The sequence below is a fragment of the Myodes glareolus genome, chromosome 4 (genome assembly GCF_982192425.1).
Source record: "Myodes glareolus chromosome 4, mMyoGla1.1, whole genome shotgun sequence".
Classification (NCBI taxonomy): Eukaryota; Metazoa; Chordata; class Mammalia; order Rodentia; family Cricetidae; genus Myodes; species Myodes glareolus.
This window is the reverse complement of record NC_142029.1, coordinates 45,620,455-45,639,622: the sequence shown is the minus strand read 5'-3', so window position 1 is coordinate 45,639,622 and position 19,168 is coordinate 45,620,455. Positions and strand designations below refer to the sequence as shown.

At 43.4% G+C, this 19,168-nt stretch overlaps 1 protein-coding gene across 1 annotated transcript in view; it reads left to right on the top strand.

Moving 5' to 3' along the window:
- The first annotated feature begins 771 nt into the window (after positions 1 to 771).
- Ube3d (ubiquitin protein ligase E3D) overlaps positions 772 to 19,168 on the top strand; it is a 140,546-nt gene continuing 122,149 nt past the window's right edge. The window contains exons 1-3 of the mRNA XM_085689468.2: positions 772 to 969; positions 9,689 to 9,885; positions 13,020 to 13,110. Coding sequence (XP_085545594.2) covers positions 893 to 969; positions 9,689 to 9,885; positions 13,020 to 13,110 — 365 coding nt within the window. The 5' untranslated portion in view covers positions 772 to 892. The remainder of the gene's footprint in view (positions 970 to 9,688; positions 9,886 to 13,019; positions 13,111 to 19,168) is intronic.

Genomic DNA, 19,168 nt, shown 5'->3' with positions numbered 1-19,168 from the left:
ATTTTTTGCTTCTCAAAAGTTGCATGAATGAATGCCAGGCGGTGGTGGCACACGCCTTTAATCCCAGCACCCGGGAGGCAGAGGCAGGCGGATCTCTGTGAGTTCGGAGTTCGGGACAGCCTGGTCTACAAGAGCTAGTTCCAGGACAGCCTCCACAAGCCACTGAAAAACCCTGTCTCGAAAAAAAAAAAGTTATATGAATGATTGGTCCCACAACTCAAGATGCCAGACTCCATCCACTGGCTTTTCGTGGCTTAGAGATAACTTACATTTTTATTTTTATTTATTTATTTATTTATTTATTTATTTATTTATTTATTGCAACTGTTTCAGTCCTGGAGCTATCGTGTCTAAAGACTGAATACAACCAATCTTTGCCCCATCAATCTTTGTCATTTTGGTTGCATCAGACGGAAGCTAATAAACAGTCCTAGTTCCAAAAAAGGAGACTCGGATAAAGTGGGCTTTGGGGCGGGCAATTCAGCTCTGGACCTGGGGAAAGTACCCACCTCTATAGTCTCTGCTCCCTTATCTTCCTCATCCCTACCCAAGCCATCCAGAGGAGCCTCCACCTCCCCCAAAGCTGAGCTTTTTGCTCATTTCAGGGAGAGAAGCGCTCAGATGGAGCCCATCCATCATCCTTACAGCGGAGGCCAGCTCTGCTGTGCCCCCTTTTAGAGCCGGCTTTAGAGGAAGGTGCGCTCCAGGGTCGGGCGCCTTGGCAGTGCGTTCTCCGCCCGGAAGGCGGCGCTGTAGCCTTCAGACGCCGACCGTCGGATCCCGCCCGGCCACCACGCTGCCACCGCCTGGGAGCCGCTTGCCACACGTGCTCCCACTCTGTCCGGATTCTGGTAACTGCGGGCTGGGTTTCGCGTGGGGGCACGAATGGGCCATGGCGGTGGCTGCGGCGGAAATGCGCGTGTTCCTGGAAGTGCGGAGACGGCTGCAGAGCGCGCTCCTAATCCTGGGGTAAGGGCGCAGGCGCCGGTGCGCGGGGCCGCGTGCCTGAGCCACGCGCGTGACCCAGGCGCTGGTGCACGCGCGCGGCACAGGAGCGCGGGTGCGCGAGACGCGGTGGGGGGGGCGGGATGGCGAGCGCGTGGGACTGTAGGCGCGTGCGCGAGACAATGTGCGCGTGCGCGGGACGGGATCGGGTGGCGAACTTATATCTTTATGTTTGCCTCTCAAGTGCTTTAGCCACTGAACCGTCTCCCCACCCTGTCTGCAAACTTTTAATTTCATATTTACTACATAAACAAGAAACTTGGCGGGAAAATGAAATTTTTGCTTGTGGTCTGTAATTTTAATGGTTTGTGTTCTCTTCATAGATTTTTGCCTATTTCTTTGTGCCAAGTGTTCAAATAGACAGATCTGAAAATGTATTATAGAGCAACACAACTGTATTATTATTATTATTATTATTATTATTATTATTATTATTATTATTATTATTATTGAACTCTTCCTCTTTTCTAAAACTTGCCAAGTAGCTGAGTGGAAGTTTTGGATATGGCCTGAGAACTGAGTTTGAATCCTAGCCTCTTCACAAGGCTAGAATGGTTTTATCTGAATTTCCTCAGTTTTAAGATTGGGTTTGAGTCTAGGCTCAGTACAACTCATTTGCCCAGCATGTACAGGCTGAGATCTCTCCCTCGTGTGGGGATGAAGGGTGGAGAGATAGATAAAGGAGTGAGGTCATAATTTCAAACAAATATGTGCCATTTCTGTCCATCGTGTTTGTTCATGAAGAGTACAAACATTACCAAATACAGCTCCTTACAACCCCCAGACAAACAAACACAATAAAACTCTGTAAGCATGTTAACGTACCTACTTAGCTAGACAGCTTGTTTTTCTACGTGGTCTTTTGACTACTGGCTCTCACACCAGTCACTTCCCCTACCCTAGTGACATAGCCTGGTTTCATTCAGCCATTTCACATGATGTCACTGTTTCTGAAACTGTGTTGACATGTGTGTCAGTCAGGGTTCTCTAGAGTAACAATTTATTGAATGAATCTCTGTATATATAGAAAGGGGATTTATTAAAATGACCTACAGTCTACAGTCCAAATAATTCAACAATGGCTGCCTATGAACGGAAAGCCCAGGAATCCAGTAGTTGCTCAGTTCACAAGGCTGGATGTCCCAGCTGGTCTTCAGTCTACTTTGGAATCACAGAGAAGTGGGCTCTAATGCCAGGGAAGGAATGGACTTCCCAGTGAGAGCAAGGGCTAATGGGCAAAGAGCTTCTTTCTTTGGTGTCCTGTAAGGCTTCCAGCCGAATGAGTGGCCCAGATTAGAGATGGCTTATCACAGCTCAGACTCTCTGGATAAAAACAAGTCTTCCTACCTCCAAGGTCTGAATTAGAAGTGGATCTTCCTACTTCAAATTAAGCACAACTCCCTAGCAAGCATGCACTCCATTTTTGAATTTTAGTTAAGTCCAAATGTAGCCAAGTTGACATAGCTTTCACAGCATGCATTGGTTTTTGTTTCTTTTGTTTCTTTTTTCTTTTTTCTTTCTTTTTTGGTATAAGTTACGATAAAAACTAGGTTGGTCTTGAACTTAGATCTGCTGCCTCTGCCTCCACAGCTCTGGGAACCTCCAACAAGGTTTTGAGACTCATGGTTCATCTGTGTTGTTGCTTATATTAGTATTCCTTTCCTGTTTCTTACGGAGTTATTTTCCATTGTCTGAGTCTTCCACAAACCACTTACTCATTTTTCTATTGCTGGATGTTTTGTTTATTTCCAGAAAGTGTTTATTATGAGTCAGCTGCATTAGATTTGCTTTATAAGATTTGTGTGTGTGCGCGCATGTGTGTTTGGGGGGCAGGGTGGCTGGGTATTGGAGCTATGCAAGTGCATTTGCCACTGAGCCACACCCCCAGCCTTGTTTAAGGTCTTTTTATGACATATATACCCTTGGATTAATACCTAAGTATCAAACAGTTCTCTAACATGGTCCGTCTCTTTGGGTTGAGTCATTTTAATGGGAATGAGGAGGTATTTCATGGTAGTTTTAATTTTCTTGGTGACTTAAAATGTTGAGAATGTTTCATCTGCTTTTGATAATCCTTGTGTGTTATTTTTGTAAAGTATCATATGGTTTTTAGCTAATAAAAGCAGGTTAGTCTTGCTGCCGAGTTGAAATAATATAAAGCCAAAGGTGTAAGTGTGTGTAGATGTCTTCTGGCATCTCTGGCAGACATTATCACTTTCCTAATGCAGGCTGAGTATGCCTTGTTGGAAAAGGTCTGGTCCTGAAGTGATTTTGGACTTGTCTAGAGTTTGTAACATTTGCATAGACTTGTTGAGCATCCCTAACCTGGAAATCTAAAGTGGGATGGTTAGAAATCATTTTTATTCCAGAGCAGTTTGGTCTTTTGACTTAGGGACACTCAGTATATTCTGCCTTCTGATGAGCAGAAATTTAAATCTTAATAAAATTGTAGTGTCTTAGATCTTTACCTCCTTCACCTTTGTGACTATATTCCCCCTGGTTTCTTTTATCCATGTCCTTATTTAGAAATGGGTCTGGCTGTGCTAGCCAGGCTGTGCCTGAACTCCATCTGCTTACCTCAGCCTCCCACAACTGTGGGACCCTAAGCATGGCTGATGCTGTGCTTAGCTTTTCTGTCTTTGTTTTCTAGAAATGTCACCACTTTTGTTCCTATCTCTGGCATATTGGATTGATTTTCGTATTCACAGTGAAGTAGGAGTCAAAGTTTATTTTGTTATGTATGACTATCCAGTTGGTCCATGACCTTTAATTACAACCATAATTTTTCTCATTGGATAGCCCAGCATCTATATGAGAAATTAGTTCATTACACTGTGTGCATGAGCATCCCTTTTGCCCTTATATTTTAAACCTGTGTCTTTATGAGTGATTTATTTTTCAAGTAACACACAATTGAGTGTTTTTGTCAAGTAAAATTTGACAATCTCTGTGTACTCACTAGAATTTTTAGTACTTTTATTTCTTGATATATGGCTGAGTTTGGTTCCTCATCTTTATTTTTTAACTTTTGTATTAGTGTTTTAAAGTTAGTAATACGAAGTGATGGTTTGTTATGGCTTTTGTACATACATTATTTCTGTCGCCTCTTTGCTCCACCCCCATCCTCACCCGCTGGTCCCCTCCCTTTCCCAGTTTTCTTCTGATTCATGGAAAACGTACTCTGTTACCTTATTTCCCATTTTCTTCTCTCTGCTTCCTTAAGAACTCGTTTCTCATTCTCACTGTCCCCTTTCTCATTTTATGACCTATTCCTACACTCTTCCACACTTGTGTAAAAATTAAAATATATGAGCCACAGCAGAGTGTGGTGGCGAACACCTTGAATCCCAGCACTCTGGAGGTAGAGGCAGGTAGATTCCAGGGCAGCCATGGCTACCCAGAGAAACCCGGTGTCGATAAAACCATAAAAGAAAAAAAAAAAGACAGAAAGAAAAAAGGAAAGAAAGAAAAGAAAAGAAAAGAAAAAGAAAAAACCGGGGGTTAGGGGTGGGGCGGGATCTAGGATCCACATATGAGTGAAAACATGGCGTTTGACTGAGTGTGAATGAATGCAGTGAGCTCTGGTTCCATCTGTTTCCTGAAAGTGCCATGATTGCATTTTTCTTTGTGGCAGAGTAAATTCCCCTGTGAATATGGACCACCCTTACTTTGTCCATTCATCCCGCCTGTGCCCGCTTCCTGACACGGTGAATAGTGTAGCAGTAAGCACGGATGTGCAAGCATCTCTGTGACAGGACTTCAGGGTCCTTCAGATACAGACCTGGGAGTAATGCAGCTCAGGCGGGAGGTAGTTTTAGTCCTGAGAAACGTCCATACTGATTTCTACAGTGGCTACGCCAGTTTCCATTCCTGCTCATAGTGGCAACGGGTGAACGAACAGTGGTCAGGAAACAAAACAAAACAAGACAAAAAGAACCATAAAATACTGAGTAGAGGGAACTCTCTGGAAGACTATGACTGCCCGAGGTGAGGTGTGGAGAATGAGTCTCTCCATGTAACATTTGCTTAGCAAGCTGAATGGGTAAGGCCTGGGCTATGAGCTGCCGAGTGGGAGAAAGCATATCTAAATGGGCCATTGGGAGAAATGGGAACTTGAAGGGGCGAGGTCGATCGGTAATTAAAGATCAGCCAGACTAGCTTAATACAAAAGATACAGCTTTAATAAACAGAAGGAAAACTGACACCAGAGTCCCAACAGCCTGTCCAGAACGGGAGCCAAGCGAGAGAGGGCGGGGAAGTGCAACTGCCAGGTTTATAGGTAAACTTTTGCCTTAGGACCGCGTGCCCCACGGACAGAATGTGATTGGCTGAACTCCGCTATCAGGAACTGAGGGAGGAGTGGGCTCTGGCTAAAGGCCCCCTCACTCTTTAGCTCTCTCTCATTGTTTCCTGACCACCCTGAGATGCGCAGCTCTGCCAAATGCTCCTGCCGTGGCATTCAGCTTTCCTTCAGGCCCCAAGCTACAGGCCTAAGAGACCGGGGACTGAAATGACCGATGCTGGAGATAACTTGGATATTTCATCTTTTTAAGTTGTTTTCCTCAGATATTTCGTCACAGTAACAGAAAACTGACTTACACAGCGCTTTCTGTGACCAAGTACTTAGTAACCTGATTGCCAGGAACAAAATAAACAGAAGGTCTTGATTTGCGCATCTGATGATTTCTATGGTGTAAATATTTTCACCATGATGACTCTTAGCCCGCAGTATTTGCAGATTCCCTGTTACTTGTGTATCACTGAACCTTACGGGATGTTGTAAAGGTGCTTGCTGCCTTTCAGTGTGATGTGCAGGCACTGATAGCTTTAAGGGGGGTGTGTGACCCCTTAATAACAGTAGTAGGAATGCCTCAAAAACAATGCCCAATGCCACCAAAATTAGTTTCAGCAGAGTGCATGCGACTTCCTTTGTTTCCCTCTTTGCTGCATTGTAGTATGGTGTAGGCATCTCTCTCTCTCTCTCTCTCTCTCTCTCTCTCTCTCTCTCTCTCTCTCAAATTTCTTCTCTAGTCCTGATACAGTCCCTCCCAAGGAACCCTATCATTTTGCTTTTAAAAACAATTTTAAAAATATTTACTGGTTGGGTGGGGCAGTGCCTGCCTGTAATCTGAACATTTGGGATTTGGAGGCCAAAGGGTCAGAAATTCGATGCCATCCATTACATAGTGAGTTTGAGGCTGGATTTGGAGATATGAGACCTTATCTTAAAAAGTGTATATATGTGAGTGTGTGTGTGGTGTATGTATTTGTGTGTGTGTGCGTGCATGTCTGTGTGTCTATATGTGTATGTCTGTATAAATACATACTGGGAATCTAGTCTAGGGGCCTCACACATGACACCAATTAAATCCCCAGTACCTCTTTTTTCAATGGAAAATGTGTCTTTATAGACTACGATTTGATGTTTATTACTCTTGGAATGTCATTCCTTTCAGAAAGAGAGAACATAGATGACATATATTGTTGACTTATGCATATATGTCCTGACCAGCTGGACACAAATGGGGAACGTGGGCCCTGCGGGGGAGAACTGAAGGGGCAAGAGACATGAGAAATGGACAGCAAGTCTGTATTCTGCTGCCAACTTTATTTATTCTCAGGAGCATTATATAGCAAAAGGGGAGGGGTGGGTAGATGGCACGCCCTTGTTCTAACTGGAATGTCAAGTCTGGAGACATCCCTAGCTGATAGGAAGAGGCAAGGAAATATTGAGAGTCTGTAAATGTTTACTAATGGGGAATGCTAATTACTTCTGAAATCTGGGGCCTGCAGGCATACTTAACTCACAACGGGAAGATAAGGGTTGTTTGGGCACAACTTACCCTACAGAGGTGAACATCTTACTTAATTTGTAAACTAAGATGACCTGACTATAACGAAAATACAGGTCTTTGCCCCCAGCACAGTGCATACATTCACATTTATTTATATCGCTGTACCTACTTATGTATGTCCTAAACAATGATTTCATAGACGTATCCCTGGTTCTAGTCCACTACTCCAGGGTTCATTCTTGCTTTCTGCCTTTCTTTCCCCTTGTAACTGTGTTCTTGCACAGGATAAATCCTGCCTTTCATTAACTAACAATGTTTCTCTCCCTAGTCAGTTCTCTGAGCAATCAGGATACTGCTGGATCCTTTACTGTTACCTTTCCATTCTACCTGCTTTAACCCTCTTAGAGCCCAAATGCTTGTGTCCTCTTGAAATTTACGTGGTTCAAATTCTAAATCCTCAGAGAAGTGATGTTAGGAGGCCAGGCCTCTGGGAGAGGCCATTAGGTTTCTGCTAGGTCTTGAGAGTGTAGTCACTAGGATGAGAGTCACGCAAGAGGAGGGAGAGACCCCCGGGGCTACCTTTCTGCATGTTATCTTATAGAGGTCCTGTGGTTTATGGTACTGCTGCCTGCAAGTTCAACTGTCTCAGGATGAAAATCAATACAAGCAGACTTACATCTGAATTGAATGTGTGTAAGCGTTTCTTCCTTGCTGTGATCTCCTAACAATGCAGCATGAGAACAGTTGACATGCAGTCCACTCTGTTTGTGTTATGTTCAATGTAGACGGTGTACTGATATAGAGTTGAATATTTTACATTGGTATGGATTTTGATTTATTGATACGAATTTAAGGTCAATTTGTTATATGTATATTTCTAGTCTTGCTTAAGGTATTAATGTTTATGCAGCTCATTTAAAAATGTAATGTATAATTAAAAGTTACAGACTAATAGTCATTTATAATAGTCACACTTATAGTCACGCTAGTTAGGTTTTCTAGATGTGCAGAGATATGTTTTAGATGGATAGGTATTCTTCAAATCTTTCAAAGATGTACAAACTATGGTATTTAAAAATGCTTTAAGAGCTTAGACTTTTCTCAGCAGTGAGACGTTTCTGCTTCTGGCAGCATCAATTACTTCAGAGAGGTTGATGGACATTAAAGAAACTCATTATGGAATTTACCTTCAGTATGACAAAGCTAGCCATTTGGGCGAGAAACTGTTCTTGCCTGGACTACTTGATGGTATGCTGTATGAACTGGGCATGCGGGACCCACAGAAAAGCGACTGCTGAACTTTTCAAAAGACAAGATGATCCCTCAGGGTTCCTGACTCACAGAAGAAACTGCCAGACATTCTTCAGGACACAGAAGAAAGCAGCTGATTACAAGGCAGGTCTTCAAATTTCCTGCTTCATGGAAAAGTCTGCTGGATACTATGGGCCTATAGGCTCAAGGTGGATGCCTCAGCGTTACAGAAGAACTTGGGTAACTGTCCAGGAAGTGAGATGTGTTTGCCAATTCTAGAGTTTTGGAAGTTGCTTACGATACACTTTCTGTCTACTTAGGTAATATATCCTTCTGGGGTCTTTGAAGAATTGAAGACAGATACTTATAGTTATGGATAAATTTCCTTAGTTATAGTAAAGGATAAATTAAATATAAAGCTTTAGACTCACAAAAATAGCATAGATGATAGAGTATTTTCCTTATGTTGCCAATGTAAATGGACTAAATATTGTTATTATAATTCTTGCTTGAGAACAGTTTTGTATTTGTAATTTTATTTTGTTAAAGTTAAACCTTCCTTTTTAATTAGACAGAAAAAGGGAAAATGATGCGGGATGTCTTTTCTGTATATGTGTTGCTTTACTGGTTGATGAATAAAGCTGCTTCAGCCTATGGCAGGGCAGAATAAAGCCAGGCAAAAATCCAAACAGAGATATATAGAGAGAATAGGTGGAGTCAGGAAGACACCATGTAACTGCTGAAGGAGAAAGATGTGCCGAAACCTTACCTGGTAAACCACAGCCACATGGCGATACACAGAATGGTAGAAATGGGTTATTTTCTACAGTGAAACTCTGTTTCAAAAAAACAAAAAGGGGGGGGTTATTTTAAGATACAAGAGCTAGCCAATGAAAAGCCTGAGCTAATAGACCAAGCAGTGTTGCAATTAATATAGTTTCTGTGTCATTATTTGGTTCCAGCGGCAAGGAAACAATTGAACAGTCTCATACTGAACAGTGCACTTTGCGCAGCTCTGTGTAAGTGGTTGAAATTTTCAGAACCAAAGCAGGGGCAGTGGGGGCTAAAATGCTCAGCGGTCTCTTTGGGAATACTTCTAAGTAAGTGCCGGATGTGTTTTAACATTGCCCAGGTAGTAAAGTGGACATCAAACTACATTTCTAATTGTGGCCTCCTTTGGCACAGTCTGTGAACCAAGAGTTGCCTTTTTCTTGTTGTGTGGGGTTTGTTGTTGTTTGAGACAGTCTCATTGTGGATCCCAGGCTGGCAGAGAACCCAGGAAATATTTACTTTCTGACTTTTTGCAGAAGACTGCCTGGCATCTGTGTTTCCCTATGAACATCTTGCATATCAGTTAACAATACTTTGATTTCCTGCCTTTGGTGCTGGTCTCAGAAACAAGAGTTAAAAACATGACCCAGAACTTCCCCAGGGCGACCGGTCCAATCTCTCCTGGTCTCACCTAGTCTGGTTTGTTTCCTAGGGTTCTGTTCTCCTGGGACAGGGATTTTTTTTTAAGGTCTCTATGGGAAGGAAGCAGAGGAACGGTGGGTTAAGCATTGTGAAATGTGTGAAATGTGTGTAGTTTCTCTCATCATAGAGAAATCATTAACTTGCGCTCTAATTTGCATTATCAGTGAGCCAGATGAAGGAGAGATGCACCTGGATGTTTCCATAACGCCCACCTCACTTTTGATGCGAACCCCTGACGGCTGCAGCGAGTCCCAGCTTCCAGCAGAGGTCAGGCTTGTACCTTCCTCGTGCGGCGGGCTGCAGTATATCAGCGGAGATGGGCTGCACCTTCGCCTGCAGGCCCGCACTGAATCCAGCCCGCGTGAGTAGGAGCCGCAACCCTGATGGATGTTGATATTTATTAAGTTGAAGTTTTCCCGGGTAAAAGATTGACAATCAATGACCTGGAAGGGCTATTGATCAAGAAGTTCCAGGGTCCTGATCCACTGCCAGTTACCAGCTGTATGATGTGAAACACGCCATCATTTAACGTTTCCGAACCTTCGCTTCTTTAAGTATACGTTTAATAATACACTTTAATTTTTAGAGCATTTCTAATCTCCTGGCAAATTTGAACAGAAGGTACAGATATTTTCCCCAAACCTCCCATTTTATTTCTTTAATCATAAATGTCCGACTCACGGATGTGAGGATAAAACCATAAAGCAAGTATCCAAAACCTGGTTTGTTTTAAGACATTGCATAGATATGTATTCATTCAGCAGGCAAGTGTGCTCCATCTTGATGTGAGCCGTTCGATGTGGATGCTGGGAACACAGAGGCCAACAAGCCACCAAGGCCTCTGTGATTGTGGAGTGTCTATGCTAATGGGTGGGAACTTCGAATGCTGACAACATAATTGAACTGCATACAGCGAAACGTTGTGGGTAAAGAAGGCAGAATAATGCCATGGGCAGTAATGAGTTTCGTGAAGGCTACCTGAGGGTGAGATAATTTGACCAGAGAACTGAGCCGTGGAGATTATCCCATCTTGGAATAATGCCTGTAGAGGACCCAGAGTGGCCTGTGAGGGCTAATAGGGGCTGTTGTCATCTCAGTCGCTGTAATTGCAGTGTTTGTGATTGTATACAAACTCAAAATGTATATTGTTACAGCTAGGTGGGAAAAAAAATCCTTTTCTTTTGGTAAGATCTCTTTTTTTTTTCTTCGATACTGACTCGTTGTATCTCTTACAATGTAATGAGTGCTGTAGAGGAAAACAGCATTGGAGGAAGCGGAGCTGATGCTTCGCGTCAGAGAAACCTTTGTTCTTTCTATTGCACCCCAAAGCCTCATTGCTGAGCCATCTGTAGTAAGCCCTTCGGCAAGCAGAACATTGTGCATCCTGGAGGAGGGGACAACAGGATTGTCCTAAGAAGCCTGTAGGATGTAAACCCATCCTCTGGCTTTTGACAGGCAAGGGAATGGTAGAGGGACAGGGGAAAGAGATGTCATGTCATGCCTAAGTGGCGTCCAATAAACGTCTAGAGTGACACTGGGTAAGGTCCCCAGGATAGGACCATAGACCAGCTGCCTCCCCGACTGTACCCACATTCTGGGATGGAGAATCTTTCTTCCTGTTGGCAACAATAAGTATAGCAGGAACTTCCTGCTGAAACTACAGAAGGCAGGCATGAGAGCCACCATGTTTTCTAGGAATCTGATAGTAAGGATAGAGGAATAGGGGCGTCCAGGGACATAGTATTTGGGCGTATTGCCTATTCATATTCTGTAACTTAATTATTTTTTACTTTTTCAATTAATGAGCAACATTCAGTCCTGACTGCAGGCAAACTGAATCCGCTGCTGTTTGTTGGTTTTTGTATTGTTGGTGTTTGTTGGACTATTTCATGATGTTTTTGAAACATTTTGCTCACATGCCTGAAAAGGGAAACTCTCAAAGCCTGTTCGATGGTGCATACAAAGCTCTCTAAAGTGGATTCTTCCAACTTTAATTGCTTTGGTGCTTGCTGTATAATAGGTGGGGAATAAGTGTTTCCGCATGGCTGACTCTCAGCTTGGTGGGTGCTGGAGTGCCCCGAAATCTAAGCGCTGGAGGAAGCAACTTTGGAAGTTTTTCGCATTCAGTCGTGTCTCGAGGTTTTAAAGAGTGAGTTGCCTTCTCAGCTTTTAGGGAGCAGTCATGACCCACATCTCCCTGGCATGCTGGCTTGACGCTGATGCAGGTGAGGTGGTGACTTTCGGTGTGCAGCCTGTGATCTGCTTCTCTTCCCCAGCAGCCGTGCGCAGCCAGGATTCCATGCCTGACGTATGGCCAGCAGAGTGCAGTGTTCCACTGAAAACTGATTTGTTCTGGACTGTGTTGGAAGGCTTAACCTGGGTCTTGGTTATAGATGATCAGCATTGAAGAGTAATACTGTCTATTTAACCTTCATGCAGGAGGGCTTTGTAGAGACACTTAGAGATTAAACTGCAGAACTTTTTTAATTGGGAGGACTTAAACTTTCTGGCATCTTAAAAAGCATTTTAAAGTACATACTGTAACATGAAAAAGCCGAGCCTGCTTGTCGGGGTTTTTGTCCTGCCCTGTTCCCCCAGCTGTTTAGTCCCAAAGTGAAATCACACAAGAGATCTCTATAAGTTATAATGCTGAGTGGCCCATTAGGTCAGGCTACTTATTAGCTAACTCTTACATCTTGATTAACCCGTTTTTCTGATCTATTTCAGCCATGTGGCTCAGTACCTTTTTCACATACAAAGTAGCAGTAGGCAGATTCTATTGCTTGCTTATAGTAACTATGACCTCATTTCTTCAATTAGGTTTTTTATAGACAAATAATCTGGTGAATTTTTTTTTAAATAAAAATTTCCTTCATTTACAAATGAAACATCAGAAATGAAAGGTATGCGCCATCCAGTGCAACTGGACGGGCAGTCTAGGCTTTCCCCACAGTTTGCAATATCTCCTCTTCCTTCTCGTCTCCACCCCCCCACAGTTTCATCAGACACTGGATTTTGCTCTTGGATAAAGAAACTCTTAGAAGCTTTGCATTCCTTGGATCTGTTCCACAAAGACCAGTCTGGATGTCCACTTGGCTTACTCGTAGTGTTTAACATGAAGGGGTGGACATAAAACTTAACCATAAAAGCAGAAACTAGATTGAGCTTACATTTTAGTGATCCAGCTACGCTCGTTGTTAATATAGAATTTATCGTATTTATAGAATGAGAGAAGAGACTCACCAGTATGTTGCACGGTAATCTAGGGCAATGCCTGGCTCAGGAATACTAAGCAAAGTCTGTTGTTTTTGGAAACGCTTCACAATGTTTGCTTCTGGTTGAGTCATCGGAGAGTGCTAATTGAGCCTAGACTTCTGGGTAGATCATCAACAGTGTGTATTGGTGGTAATTCATTGTGCTAGTGAATCCTTTAAACATCATATAATATGTTTGTTCCAAACCACTAAGACTTGCTGTTCTGTTGATTTCCTTTAGAGCTGATTTCAGTGTTTAAGCAAGGCTTGCAAGCCCAAGAATGTTGCACATTTTCTTGCCAATCCTGTGGTGAAGTCTTGATAAAGGACAGGTAAGGACTGTATTGAGCGCTGATTTAGAACTGTGCCTGGGGATGATTTCTGGAAGCAGTTACCAAGGGAACGGTGGGGGCCTTAAAGTGAGAGCCAGCTTAATGTCACTTTGAACAAAGTGAACCCTGACTCTCACCATGATCATGGAGAGGGGCGTACTCTGGTCTGAGGGAGGCTGCTGTGTAACATGTGGGCCTGCTTGTTGGGGTATCTGTTCCTGGCCAGTACCCCACAGCTGGCAGCTTCCAAGGAAAATCACACACAGGACTCCATAAGATTATAAACTGATTGGCCCATTAGGTCAGGCTACTTATTAGCTCTTATAACTTATGTTACCCCATTATCCTTATCTACGTTAGCACATGGCTCAGTACCTTTTCCAGCGGGGCAGCTTACATCTTTCCTCTCCGGTGGTCTGGGCAGAACTGCCAAAGGGAGCTTCTTAGAATACTCCCAGTCTCTTTGCTCCACCTCTACTTCCTGTCTGGCTTTCCTGCCTATACTGCCTGCCTGGCCAATCAGCGTTTTATTAAAATATGATTGACAGAATACAGATAATTCTCCTGCACCACTGCTGGTCTTGGAGGAAGAGCCTGGACCGATCACTGAGTGGAGAGCCATGGAGTCATCTCTCAGTGTCCCTTCTGTTCTGATGGTGTGTGAGGGCTCCCGTAGGAAGTAGATTTCCACCTGCAGGAGCTGTGCAGCAGGACTGGATCTGAGCTAGTTCAGCTGCGGCCTTTCTAAAACCCATTTCCTAGTTCCCTGCTTATTAAGATGGAGCATACAGAGCACAAATTAACCTTTTCTTGGTGATTAGGTTAATCTTGTAACCTGCTCTGGTGATGTGCTGTAATTACTCTAAGGAGAAGGGAAGGGCTCTTTGCTATTTCCTCTCCTTAGCATTCCCAAGTTGGCCTCTCTCTCTCTCTCTCTCTCTCTCTCTCTCTCTCTCTCTCTCTCTCTCCCTCTCTCTCTCTTCTCTCTCTCTCTCTCTCCCTCTCTCTCCTCTCTCTCTCTCTCTCTCTCTCTCTCCCCTCTCTCTCCTCTCTCTCTCTCTCTCTCTCTCTCTCTCTCTCTCTCTCATTTTCTCTTGTTAATGTTTTTTCTTTCTCAGGTCAGCTTTCTGATTTCTTGGGCATAAATGCTTCCTCTGAATTTTCAGCTTCTAGAGACTCATATAGAAGACAGATGAAAACATTATTACTGTTAGCTGTATTTAAAGGAAGAATTCTTTGATGGATTTTCTGAGTTAGGTGCCTGAGACAAGAAAATAGTACTTCCTTTCTGCAGCTTGCTCCACTTTCAGCGTCCATGGTTCTCTAAAGCCAAACCTCTGCCCGGCAGATTTCGCTCCCCGTACATCGTCACCAGGCACTGTGGCCATTGCCTTTAGAGTGGAGATCACTTTCCTCTGCCCACTGTCTCTTACCGAATGACACTTGGTCAGCAGCCTGCTGTCTGCTCAGACTTCCTCTTGTTTTGCCCTGTGCAGATGCACTGCCTACTCCCCCCCCCCATAGGTGTTCTAAAGCACAGTTGTTCTTTCTGGAAGGAGAGCTGAGATCCTGTACACGCCACAGCAGCTCCCCTCTACTCCCTCCAGTTTCAGCCCTTTCTTGCCTCCCCACCACACTCACAAGTATCACTGGAACTGGACAGGCGCTTGTGTTCAGTAGCCTTGGCAGCTTTTCTTTGCCCTGAGGCTACCTGAAAGCTACTCCCTTTCCTGAATGCACCCCACCCACCACCACTCCCTGGTTTGCCCCAGCCTGAGTTTCAGAATTCAACTGCCACTACTTTGAGGCCTTGTCACCATCCTGGGTTGCTTTAGGTCCTCTTCTGAGGTCCATTTGCCCGACTTCACATACTGTGGGCTTAAGGATAGCCACACTGACTTCTCTGCCCCTGATTTCTGTTCTCTTGATTGTGCAGTCTAGAGCAGTAGCCAGCGGTGGCCAGACGGAGTGTCCAGCCACCATTCACTAGCTCAGGGATCTGGGAAAGGTTATTTGGTCACTCTTCCACAGTGTCCTTATGGAGAGTGTAGCTAACCATAGACCTTACCTCATAGTGCTGTTGGTAGGATCTGGTGACTCAAGTGTTTCTAGCAGTGCCTGGTAAGGGGTAAGCATTCACCATGCATCAGTAGCTGTTGCCGTAACCATTATTCTTCCCAGCCTCCTCCGCATCAGGCGTGGCACCTAGAGAAAACGTGTATTCTTAGGAGGTTTCTACTGGGTTGAATGTAGTAAAGTTTGGTGTTTATTTTGGCTTCCCACCAAGCTCTCTTGCTTGTCTCCTAGTCTTGGCAGTGCTCCAAGTAGATGAGCTGGCACAAATGCACCCTCAAGGTTTGGGGTGGTTTCAAAGGTAGCTTCTTTTGAGTGATCGGAATGAGTAAGAATTGAAAGGGTCTGAAATATATGGAGGCAAAGTTGCTACGCATCTGCTTCTGAAAGAGCCAAGAGATCTCTGTGTACATTGGACTTCTCTCAGACTGTTTCAGGCTTTGGATTAATTCTTGGATGAAGTTTCTAAAACATCTCATCCCATGCCCCATGCAGTGATCTGGGAGTTACAGTAGGAACAGTTACGTTCTTGGTACTCAAGGGGGATGCTGTTTCTTTACTGCCTGGTGTTTATGTTTCCCTGGGAAAGGATGCTAAGGGAGAGGGCCTCCCTACAGTGCCTATCTCTCTATAGGACTGTAAGTCTTCTGTTTTATGTCGGTCCTCCTTTGGCTCTAAACTTGAGAACTGAAAGGATGTGGGGCTGATGGTAAAAGACAGCCTTCCTTCTTGACTATCAGGAAGCTTGCCGTTCCATTCCTCGCTGGAGAATGGAGCGTGGGTATGAACTTCCATTCTCTCACTGAGGGCGAAGGATCTTCTCTGTACCACCTGAACTTCTTCCAGTACAGCCTTCTAATCATGCTTGTTTTCCAGACTTACCAAGAGAGCTAAACAATGCAATATATATAACCGAGTAAATGCTCAGCAAGGTTTATAATTGGTTTTATTGATTCCTTCTCCCCTTTCCAGATTGTTTTTATTAGTAAAGTAGCAAATAACCTAGTTTAATGTCTCAAGCATTTTTGGGCTGAGGACTGTGGCTCCCGTAGTCTGTAGGTTTCAAAATGAGAGGATGGACACTGGTCCGCTCCCACCCTTTCACAGCACACCTCCATGAAGCCATCAAGCCCGTGTGTGTGTGTGTGTGTGTGTGTGTTGAGCAACACAGGTAGTAACTTGCTCAGGATTTGCACCCATCTCATACTCTCTGAGACAGTATGTCTGGATGGACCTCCCCCTGGTGTCTGCTCACGGATCTCACAATTTACTGTTGAAATCAATCCCAGGCCTCCTGCACTTCCTTCTTGGTGACCTGTTCTGCGTGGTTGCCAAGGACTTTGGTGCTTCTTAAAAAGCAAGCAGGACCAGAGGTGTTTCAAGCGAGCTGATGCATGATTTCATCCATATCAATGAATTAGAAGCAGCATTCTCTGGAGGGTATCAGGGTTATTGACTGCTTTCTTTTAAATTCTTATTTTGTTATTTTTATAATGTGCATGTGTATGTCTACATGTGGGTATATGTGGGTGTGTGTGCAGTTGCCTATAGAGTCCAGAAGAGACCGTCAGATCCCTTGGAGCTGCAGTTATAAGGTTGTAAGGCACCCCACATGGGTGCTGGAAGCTGAGCCCAGGTCCTCTATGAGAGTAGCATGCCCTTATCCTTTGAGCTGTCTCTCAAGCCCTCTTATATAGGAATAAGTTGTATTCGTTTGGGGGCATTATTTCTCTATCTGTAAACTGCAGAAGTTGGATTACAGAACCCTGTGACAGTTTCATCAGTATGGAACTTTCCTGATAATTGAAACTCAAGAGCTTGTGCTCTGAGCTTCTGTGACTCTTGAGTGTCTGGCTAGTTCAAGGCTAAAGCATGTTCTGTTCTCTCCTTTTGAATGAGGAAGATTCTTGTCAAGGAAAGGACAGAAATAACATATAAAGACATTGACTCGGAAAGACTCGTTAATGATTGGCTTTTCATTTTCATCACCAGAGCATCCGAGCCCTGCTAATTATTATAGCCTTTCTCTTTCTTCAGGGCTGCATACTCTTAGCCAGTTTATTTTGTTTGCATATTAGTTAACAGCAACTTGTTTCTATATTAGACAGCTGTCCAATTTATAATTACTTTAGTTCAAGTTTTCTTACCAAATTTGTCTGAATATGTGCAACTTTTGACTATGTTCTTATTGAGATCAAACAACTGATACATTTTCCTTTTTTTGCAAATAGTCTAATAAACAGCCAGAGGTCATTGTGTTTAGATTTCGTTGTGCCCTCTTGGAATAGATTCCCATCACACTAGAATGACATCAGTAGCCAAACAGATTTTCCACACTCCCCTTGGTATTCAGACTGTCCGTGGCATTGTCCTGAGATCTGTGGGCCAGACCCTCCTGTTGCCCACACTGGCAATGCTCGGTGTCAGCCCCTAGCTCATGGGGGAACCCTGAAACTCTAGGAGAACAGCAGAATGGACTTTGTGGGAACAAATGTCACAGTGTCCTACTGCTTGAGGGGGCCACTTGACAGGCCAGCTCCAGTTGTGGCTGCAAAGGAATTCTTTTGTGAGTGTCATCACTTGTTTATAAAAGAAATAAATAGGTTTTGAAAGTATAAAATCGAGTCTTGGATACGCTATAGACCACATGCTTACATGTACAAAGCTTGTTCATTCCCTGTCATTCTGATCCCCTCCCCCCAAACAAGATATTTTGTAAACTGGCCTTCTGACAGCATTGCATACATTTAGGAATAAGATTATATATTACAGATTAATCATGGTATGTACAGACAAATATTAGAATCTAAAGCTAGTTTTATAGTGCTGGTTGCCTGCCTGTTGGGTAATGTTACCTGAATTTGTGTAAATTCTGACTGCCATATTTTGAGCTTTAAGTAGTTAATATTTTTCCTTAAGAGCTTTGGTGTTCAGTTGGTTAAAATCAAATCTTTAAACAGTACTCTGGCATTGCTGTTATTATTGTCATTGATTAGAAACTGACTTCAAAGTTAAGTAATGTTGTATTTCTCCCACAAATGTTTAAATGTTTAAACTTCATCATTAGCTTTTAATTAAAGTTATATGTTACTTGTCATTGTTTTCCAAAAGTTTGTATAGCAGACTTTAATTTGTTGTGATCATGTACTGTCCCTCACAGGATCTCAAGTCTGGAGGAAAACCTAAGTTACTGCTTCCCTTTCTTTCCAGCAGATTTTTAGCTGAACTACCTTGAATAAAAAAAAATAAATAAATAAAGGTTTCTGTTCTATCTGAACATTCTCTTAGGAAGTAGATGATATCAAAAAATACATTTTAGTGTTTTTTTCGGCAGATATATTTTCAGTCAATCTGTGATTAAAATACATCTTTTCTTCTTAAAGGTTTCATCCCCCCCCCCCCCAAAATTCTTTCTGCTGCAAACCTTTAATTTTTGCAGTGGATTGTGAATTACGTGCCTCTTTCTGATGCTATCTGTAGATGTTTATCCGGTGTGACATGGGGTCATGCTAACTTTGAAATCTATTTTGTGATAATGGGCATCAATTCTCCCAGGTCTTTGTGTGCTTTCATTTCTTTGATCATGCATAGTTCTTTGACATTCTGTCTCTTTTCAGTGTATTGAGTTCCTGTCCTGGTCCTGAAGGCACAATGTCAGGAGGCAGAGAGTCCGAATAGCGATCCCTGTATGCCTAACTCTTGTTTTCACTTCCTTCCTTAAAACACTGTGATGCTTCTGCTTATTTTTAGGTCCTAGACTTTCCATGCATGTAATACCCTCAGAAAGTGTGCTCATTCACCCGCTCAGTCTTTACTCCTACCCTGTGTGGCCAGGGAGGAGAATGTATTCCAAGGGAAAGAGTGGCTTTAGAGCCAAAAAGTCCTGGATAAAGACCCGCGCTTCCGTCTTTGCCTCTAATTTTACGGACGTGTGAAGACATTTCACACTCCTAAGCCCCGTTTTCCTCCTGTGTGGCAGGAACAT